The following is a 9,720-nucleotide window of genomic DNA, read 5'->3' as shown; positions in this document are numbered from 1 at the left end:
CAGAATATGAAGGAAAAATAATTATATAAAAGTAGAAATAAGCATTTACATATTTTTACAAAGAAATTTAGAAACCTAGTCATATACGGAATTGTAAGTCCTTATATTAGGGAGATAGTATGATATTTACAGATGTGGGTCTGGTTTATTTCACTAATAAGTATACCTTCAAGGGGCACCTGCCCTATTCCTGACCAAATCCTTCTTTGAATGGCAAACACAGTGAGTTTTCAACCAAAGTACTTCTCGCAAGAACTTTAATTAATTTTGAAATGCTTCACAATATCTCTTCTTTAGCTCAGAGCCTCAAATAACCAGCTATTTATAGTGGGTAGCTAGGTAGAAATCCTTCAATAATGTTGAGACAGCTACCCAGAATGGTAGCTACAGGTTTAGCATAAAGTTTACACACACATTTAAATCCCTTCAAATGTTGTTCTCATAGAAGTAAGTTACTTTAAGACAAAAGTAAACCTTTCTTTCTTTCTTTTATTTTTCTTTATTTTTTATTTTTTGTACTTAGTACAGGGTCTACAAGGTCTCACTATGCAGATCGGACTCATAGTGATCCTCCTGCTTTTAGCCTCCCAAGGGGGAGTGGAGCCGGCACAGCACGTGGGGATCTAGCCTGGTCCCCTGCATCTGCCTAAGAAGGCGCTTTAATCTGCTGAGCTATCTGGCTGGCTCTGTGAACCCTTCACTGGAACAAATTTCTTAGAGACAAAGATACATCTGATTAATGTTATTTGAAAACTTTCATGTTCTTTAATTACAAATATGAATTAAAATACCAGAATATGTTATAAATTTTCTTAAAAGCTTTCTAAAAGTTGAAAGTATAGGTATGTCAGGGGTTTTCTTGATGTATTGGATTTTTGATCAGCAAAGTCAGAGAATGTAATAAAGAGCTTTTGGAGCAAGGAGCTCCTTGCCATCTTCGAATACCCCCCATTGGGACAGTAGCCTGTTAGCCTCAGAGGCTGTGACAACAATCATTGATGTGTGGACCATATGAGGAGATTCTTAGGACAGTGGCAGCTGGCATGTCACTTCTCCCTCATGTGCTGGCCTGTGGAACACGCTCTGATCCCTTCCTGCTGTCATGGCATTCTCTTGCTGTCTCAAGCCCGGGATGTAGCTCTGCCCTCCAGACTAATACATCTATGACCAAGGTCCACTTGGGTGGCCCGGAAAGATTTCAAGCTTTAATACAGTAATCTTTCCAAGGAGTCATTCTAGTTCAGTTTCTTAGTGCATAAAAATTGTGTAAAGGGTCATGTCTAAAATTCCTAGTGAGGTGTATTAATCCTGTTTAATTTGGCCAATCACTTCAGCCCATCTCTTTCTCCCTCCTATTACTCCTCTCTTTCTCTTTTTCTGTCTTTCACCTTTTTCTCCTTCATTTTCTTTCTTTCCTTCCTTCCTTCCTTCCTTCCTTCCTTCCTTCCTTCCTTCCTTCTCTCTGTCTCTCTCTGTCTCGGTCTCTCTCTGTCTCTCTCTCAGTTCGCCCCGCTCTCTTGCTTTGCCCCATCCCTCCCTACACTGCAGGTTGAATTCAGGGCCTTCACACTGAGCTAAATGCCCAGCCTATTTTTTTTTTTTTTAACCTCTTTGCTCTGGAGACAGGGTTATCGCTGAAAACTAGGCTTGAGCTCACAGTTCCCCTTGGGCACCTCCCAGAGCGCCTGTCTGAGCCTGGCACGCATACCTTCCTCCCGTCAGGCCATGGACAGCCTCTTGCCACCCTCATGCTTTCCCCATCTGGCGGAAGCCTGTTTGTCCTTCATAGTTCAGCTCAGGCCTCCCTCTTCAATTCCTCTTGCCCAAGCCTGGGTTGGGTAGTAGATGAGAGATGCAGACCACTTTATCAGAAAACTGCTTTAAACACACTGGGCTGGCGTCTTCCCCTATAAGAAGTTGAAAAATAGATGGTCCAGGGAGGTGCAGGTATGCAAAGACCTGGGCTCTTCCTATCTTTTTTTTCTTCTTATGATTTATTATTATTATTTTTTAATTTAGTACAGGGTCTACAGGGTCTCACTACATAGGTCAGACTTGTAGTGATCCACCTGTTTTCAGCTTCCCAAACACTGGGATTACAGGCCTGCGCCACCATGCTCTGCCTCAATGGCAGTCTCAGTGCGCTGCGGGGGCGGGGCCAGCATGGCACAGCAGGGATCCAACCCTGGTCCTTGAACTCTACCTAAGCAGGCGCATTAGTCCACTGAGCTATCAAGCTAGTCCTCTTCCTATCTTTCTTCCATCCATTCTGAGTATGTTGGCTCATCACTTTCTGATCACAAAGCCTGGAGGCTTCCACAGCTTTGGGCATTGTTCATACTCAATGAAGGAAGAAGTGAATGTAGGTAGAGTTAGCCATGTCTGAACCCTTTATTAGGAAAGCAAAATATTTTCTTTCTCACAGGCCAAATACCAATTGCGTGGTTCTCCTTTAGTTGCAGGGGGTCTGAGAAATCAGGAAAAAGGGATGTGATGATCAACATTAGACAGTGTAGGCCCCAAGCAAGCTCTAAGTTCTATTAGCTTGGAGGAGGTGAATGAATACTGGGGAAGCCGCTGGTAGCTTGGCGCCTATACCCATAATAGCTATGTTATACTGCAGCATCTCTCCTGCTACTATAAGCTCCATGTGGTTAGGGACTGGATCTTGTCTCTGTGTATCTGATGGCTAACATAAGGCCTGAGTCCATAATAGTTGCTCAATATCAATTCCATAAAACAACCAGTGAGTGAATAGATATGTGTATTTAACATACGTTTTGATTGTCTTAAATGTATTGTAGAAATTCATAACTGCTCATTATCTAATGATATGAGCATGTTATCACAAAAAAGTCACTGGATTTGGCCCAGTGGTCAGGCTACAAGTGCCTGGTGACAGAGTGACCTCAGGCTTCAGCCCAGTCCTAGATCATAAACTCTCACAGGCCTGACAGAGATGGTGATGTAAGCCTTGCTGCTGGTCTCCATGTGGGAGGGCCTGACCAGGCCCTCCTAGATTAGTCCCTCTCCCCTTTCTTGTTCCCAGTCCACTTTGCAGACTTTGAAGGAGGAGGTCCAAGTTCTGACTCTTGGAGGTGGAAAACGCAAACCCTAAATACGACCCCTTACTGAGGAATGTGATAACATTTCGTGGCAGAACTTTTTGTTCTACCTTCAACTTTAGCTTTAGTCTCGCAGACTTTCGAGTCCTCCTATGCATGGCACCAGCCTCCAGCCAGCCAAGCCGAACCCTGGGAGCCTTCGAGCCTGCCTCCCTCCTCGCACATCTTTGTCCACTTATCTGAATCAGTTCGAATGCTTTGTCTCTGTCTATCACTGCCATATGTGCAGGCCCTCCTCTTTTCTGTGAATTGGTCAGATCCTTTTGATTGGTTTCCCTGCTTCCAGCCTTAACTTTCTCAAAAATCATCTTTCCATTTCTCTTGGAGAAATCTCTTATTAATGTACATCTGGCTATGTCATTGTTCTGTATTAAAGCCTTCACCCCCTTCCTGCTGTCTTCGAGTAAGTCTGAGCTCCTCCATAAGCGCGCTCTCCTGCCACTTCATTTTCACTCCTTACACACACTTGGCCCCCTATTTTGTGTAATCATAAGAAACCACTTGGATTTCCCTTCATGCCACCGTCCCACCTCCCTCCCCTGGTTTGTCCTTAGGTTGCCTCTGACTCCAGTGCTCTTCTCCATCTACCTCTCCCGGTTTGCTCATTGACCGCCTATTACTCATTCTTGGCACTATTAGGGAAGTCTTCCCTGACTGCTGCTCTGCTGCTCCCTCGCCATTGGCATAAATGGGCTAGAGCCTGTGCATACTGGATGAATAACCACCCAGTGTGTCTCTGCCTGCTCTACTAGACGTGAACCTGCACTTCCTGAGGACCTTTGTGACTCCTCTGTGTACATCTGGGCCCAGCACAGGGCAAGCAGAGCAAGCAAGCAATATGCTCCTTTGAGTTGGCAACGTGGACGAGTAGGAAGGAAACAGATGGCTTTTAGGTTGGTCCAAGAGGCTGATGTGTTAGCGATACAATGTAGACTTAACATAGTGCTTGTATATCCATCTATCCATATACACCTGTTTACTTTTTCCATGTGTGCTATTTATTCCATGTTTTTTCCCTCTTAAAAAAGTACTCTGCATTTGGTTTTTAGGTGAAAGCCATTTACATCCACTGTGACATGTTCTCGGTTCAGAATGGCTTGCTGACACCAACGCTAAAGGCTAAGAGGCCTGAGCTGAGAGAATACTTCAAAAAACAGATAGAAGAGCTTTACTCAACCTCCCTGTGAAGTTCAGGCACAGCTCTCAGCGTAACAGGCTGTGCAGCAGTATCATCGCTATCCTTGAAAGTAATGAGGCAGAACGACACAGCTGAAAATGAAGAAGCACCTGATTTGTGACTGAGCCTTTTCCTGTCCCAAGAGGTCTTTAACAATATTTTCTCTATCATCACTGAGTATACTTTATTTTTATTAAAATGAGATACTATAGAAAGCTGCTAAAAAATCTCAAGTGGCAATGTAAAAATCAAGACAGTTTCTTAAGAACTGTGTACCACTTAAAGTAATATATTCTCAATATTCATGAAACTCTTATTAAACATAAAGGAAAAACAACTGATATATTGTACTTATTTGCAGAATAATAACCAGATATGTCAAATATTTACGCAATGTGGGCTACCTCATTCAATAACTGATTGCTAAAATCACAAGTAAATCAGATTTATAAATTAAAACAAGGTACACAAAATCATGCTAAAATAAAACATAACTCAACACATGATTAAAAAATGGCAGTCCTTGATGTGAAAAGTTCACTTTTTACTTTTATTCGTGAAAAATGCAAATTCAATATTCTTAAAACAAATGTTATATTTATGTAACAACTAACGAGAGCTCTTTCAATACATTTTCTCATTTCTTAGTCTCATTAAAACATTCAGAAACTACCTACAAAAATGTAATGTAAAACTATCTGCGGATAGTATGCATATGTTCCTAGACTTCTTACTATAATGAATTCTAAAAGATGTCTCTCGGCTCTGTAAAAAGCCAACCCTTGGGGGAGGCTTAAACAAGAAACTGACAGCTATTTCTCAGGGTGGGCAGCAGTTAACGCTCCTTGTTGAGGTCTTTCTTCCATTCTCAAAATGCCCATACTGAAGCTGGGAAGTTCAGTATGGCTGCAATTCTGAACAATTTCGTTGTCTTTCAATATGACTATCAAAGCAGGATGTGAGAAGTAGATGTTATTTCCAAAGAAGATAATTTTGCAATGATATCATTTTGAAAAATCTCTTCAAAATGGCCCTAGGCAACTCCATAGGTCCATCGTAGAGAAGTATCTGCCAAGGAATGATTTCATTCTTAGAATTTTAAATTGAACCATAAAATCCTCTTTTTGAGAATTAGGTAGATAAACCCAACCTATACCTGGGTGCCAAGAATTTGAATAATTAAATCCCTCATATGATCAGCAGTTCAGTTCCAAGCTATAAAAGGTACACCTAAAGAAGGCATAGTCCCTAGAGTGTTTTTCTTTTATAAGGACAGAAGTCTGCAAGCACATGAACAATTCATATGCTATTCATGTGTGAAATCAAAATATGTGCCTAGTGTTCCAGGGAAAGAACTCCTACCTGGAGGAAATCTAATGTGAACCACACAGGCCTATTGGGTGACTCTGCACCAGTCATTATACAATTATATTTCATTCTTGTCAGAAGTGGGCCGCTGCTTCATTTGATGTATTTGTTCAGTTTTTCACATATTACTTAGGTAACGTCTCTGAATACCTACAGTTACACTTACAGATTTGACACTTAACAAATGAGCTAGGTTTATGCACATTGATTTTTAAAGGCACTTCTGACTAAACATACACTTAAAATAGGTCACATCTGTGTACCTTTAGATTTTTAAATGTTTAATATCTATTTGATCATTTAAAAGTGAAAATCACCACCTAAGTTGGGCAATTACACAATTTTAAGGGCAGGTATCTTCACATTTCAGAGAAAAGAGTTTTCCATTGTATTTCCATTCGACAAAATTTCATAATTGGCTTTGATTCCAAAAGAATTTTGAACATTGTAATTCAAGCAAGTTATTTTCAACGTATTTTGCTTTTCTTTATCTCTCATGGTAGCTCTTATTAATGATAGACAATGTGAGATTTCTTTTTGTCACTCAGAAGATCATGTGCTTTTACTAGATGTTCTGATCTGTGTGGAAACCATAACATTTGGGCCAATAAATGGGTTAGTGCAGTAGCTCTGGAAAAGGTGGAGCCAATACTTTGCACAGACATCTATCTTTCTTCTAACTCCACTTAATTTCACAGTAAAGAAGAAATGATACATACTAATGAAGCGATCTATTTTGCCTCAGATTTCCCAATCTTATATTTTGTTTTGGGGAAAAAAATGGTGTTTCTTTTTAACCAGTGTAGAAAAAGCTATATGAGTAAGAACCATATTCACAGAGGTATGGGGGCTTGTTTAAGCCTAAAGTATAACAGAAAATCAATTCCTTAAGCATAAGTGTATTCTTTTTTTTTTTTTTTTTCAGAAGTGGGGATTGAGCTCAGGCCCTTGCGCTTGCCGGGGAAGTGCTTATTCTACTGAGCCATCTCCCCAGCCCCAAGCATAAGTATATCCTTAAATGTTTGGCCTTTTTACTTATTTCTAATTAAAGTACATTAGTAGCTCACATTTTGCATACCAATCCTCTTGTGTATAAAACAATATGCATCAATTTATTTTCCTTTTGTCATAAAAGATGTCTCTATAGTTTAGAGATTTCTCCCTAGGCAGGAGAGGAGACGTTGGCCCAAGTAGTAAATATGTCTAGCTCCATGTTCTAGGAACTCATGCTCTGAAGTCCAGGACTAAATGTCTCTCCCTCATACATGGTCTCTCTTTCATTCTAAATTTACATAAAACTACAAAAATGAATAAAACCAGATTATTTCCATTGGGAATTTTACAATCAGGTAAAGTTTTAGCAACTGATAATTAGCAGTTAATTTGATTGTATTATCCATCAAAGAACCAATGATCTCTTATTTTTCTGCAATAAATAAAATGAATTATTCTTTATATTCCAGCTGTATAAAGCACAAATGTGATAAAGTTATGTACAATACAAAATACTATAATATGAATGTAAAGAGGGGAAATGTATTTTTGCATGAAAAGAGTACTTTCAAACTTGCTTATTATCTCAGGAAAAAAAAGAATGAATGATCGTATGTAAAACTGGTAAACTATAAGTTGGCTGTATTTTCTTGCAAGTTCATTTTTAGGGACCTATTTAAATCAAAAGAAAAAAGGATCCTAACAGTCTTTAAGTTTTCTCTAAAGTATGCTATATACTCCTGTCTGTGAGTCTACAATCAACTACAGTAAGAATGACATTAGCATGCAGTGAGGACCAAGCCCCAGCTCTTCAGTGAGAACATACTGATTGTTGGAACTCAGAGGTGACAGATAAATATTTGGAATACAAACATTTCTAAACCTGGTCCCAAGTGGAAAAGATGTTCATGAGATGACAGTGGCATATAAACATTCATTTGACTTATTTTAATTTTCCTTATTAAATCATTGCAATGATTGCATGGAGGAAAAATAGATATTTTTGAAGAATTGCTTATTCAACTTTCAATTTTTGAAAATTGAGAGGATTAAGATATTACTTTTTAAAATGCATAAAAGTATCTTAACTGTAACTATATTTTCATTTGCTTTGTTATAATAGCATGCATATAAAATATAAAATGCATTTATGAAAAGTTTTATAAAAAATAAAAGATTTTTCATTTCTCAAAGTTGTTTATAATTGCTGTTTTATATGCTCATATAACATAATTCCTCCGTGGAATATACTTGGTGGTCAGCAGTTGTGGTGTTCATGCTACCGAGTACGAAGCTACATCACCAGCCAGCACACTGGATATCCTCTACATCTTTGAGTGTCCCAAGCTCCAGAGTCTTACATGCAGCCAAAGGCACTCCTCTGCTCAGGCTTCTGCTGAAACTCACCCTGTCGTGAGACATGTCCTTGATCCAAATATTTTTTATAAATTTAAAAGAACAAATAACTAATTTCATGAGGATAGCCATTAAAACATTTCCTTGTCTTTTGGTCCTGTACAAATGACTGTGTTGAGACTGGACATGATGGCATGTGCCTGTAATTCCAGCACTTGGGAGGCTGAAAACAGGAGAATCACTACAAGTCCAATCTATGTAGTGAGATCCCGTACACCCTGTAGACCTGTCCTAAATTCATAAAAAAAAAAAAAAAAAAGCAAAACAAAACAAATCACTGGGTCACCTCCTAAAATGGTGGGTTCTGCTATGTCTCTGGCTTCTGCATGTGCAGTGTGTTTGCTATACAGTCAGTTCCTTCGTACTCTGAAAGCTACTTCCATAATTGGTACCATCTTCCTATCTTATGTGGAATATTAGCACATTTACTTAAATAGTCTTCATGTTCCCCCCACAGCTTCCTCAAATTTCACTATCCACATCTCAGAGAGGCAGACTTTCTAAATTGAAAGTCTGGTCACACCACTTTCCTGTTTAATATTCCTTTGATGCCGTCCCATCTTCCACGGTGAAGTTCAGAGTCCTGAGTTCTGCACACAAGGACAAGTATCTCTTCCCCTGCACCTTGCAGGAGCCTTGGCTCTACTTGTGGCACTTACTTTTTGTAGTGACCTAAAACACCATTTAAGAATGCCTACCCTCTGTTCTTTACAAAATTCTATTTTGATGATCCATTGTATATTCAATAGTCACAAATGTTTCTAGGAGCAGACTTTAAAATATTCAGAGTGATTTTATTCTGGAAGTACTGTGGATACATATGTGCTTACATTGTTCACGCACGTGATATTGGGGGTCTTACAGAACCATCTCACCTTTTTGTAAATTTATTTCTACAAGCTGCGTTTTTTTAATGATGTGAAACTTAAAAAAAAATAATAATAAGATGGCTATTGTCCTGTGTGCCGAATGTTTATTCCATGATAGCTGAACTGCTCCACCTGCTGTATGGACAGAAAGGGGGCGTCAATCCTATCTCTGCTCAGTTGGCTGGGCACATTTGAGCCCCGGGGAGCCTCCCTCAATTTTCTAGCTTGACCACAGATATCCAGGAAGCGCGCACAGGCTAAAGGACGCTGCCTGTCGCGGAGAGGAGAGCTCCTGGAGCCCAAGACCCGGAAGGCGTAGGCAAATTCTCAAGTTCCCTGTCCTCGCAGGAAGACCAGGCTGAAAGCGATCCCATTCCAGGCTGACCCTAGCCTGCAGGCCTGTGCCGAGATCTAAGGCCTTCTGCGGGGCTGACAAAAGGGAACAGTGAAGGCATCAGGGCGCCTCTTGGGCCTATCCGACTAGCAAGGAAATCAAAAGTAAAGTAACTCCCTAGACAGAAACAAACCCCGTTTTTCCACGAAACCTGGACACCACGCGCGCCCACTGCGGAGGGGGCCGCCTCTAGGGGGCGTGGCCGCTGCCCTCGTCCTCGGGCTTCCCAGCAGGCCCCGCGGCCGGCTCGCATAAAAGGCGGGAGCGCGCGAGGCGCCTGCGCTGTGGGCGGAGCCTTTCCTCGTGCACATGCTGCCCTCCACCCCGTGACACGACGGGCTGCGGCGTGCTGGAGGCTCTCGAGGCCGGGGGGGTGGG

The 9,720-nt window shown here is 40.8% G+C and overlaps 1 protein-coding gene across 3 annotated transcripts in view; it reads left to right on the top strand.

The window, feature by feature from the left end:
- The window catches only part of Acsl6 (acyl-CoA synthetase long chain family member 6), a 64,971-nt gene extending 60,332 nt beyond the window's left edge, over positions 1-4,639 (top strand). For all 3 annotated transcript variants that reach the window (XM_004629330.3, XM_004629329.3, XM_023713079.1), the window contains exon 21: positions 4,175-4,639. In XM_004629330.3, coding sequence (XP_004629387.1) covers positions 4,175-4,312 — 138 coding nt within the window. In that variant the 3' untranslated portion in view covers positions 4,313-4,639. The remainder of the gene's footprint in view (positions 1-4,174) is intronic.
- Positions 4,640-9,720: the final 5,081 nt, after the last annotated feature.

The sequence above is a fragment of the Octodon degus genome, unplaced genomic scaffold (genome assembly GCF_000260255.1).
Source record: "Octodon degus isolate 3935 unplaced genomic scaffold, OctDeg1.0 scaffold00029, whole genome shotgun sequence".
In the NCBI taxonomy this organism is placed as follows: Eukaryota; Metazoa; Chordata; class Mammalia; order Rodentia; family Octodontidae; genus Octodon; species Octodon degus.
This window is presented reverse-complemented; position numbering and strand designations above follow the sequence as displayed.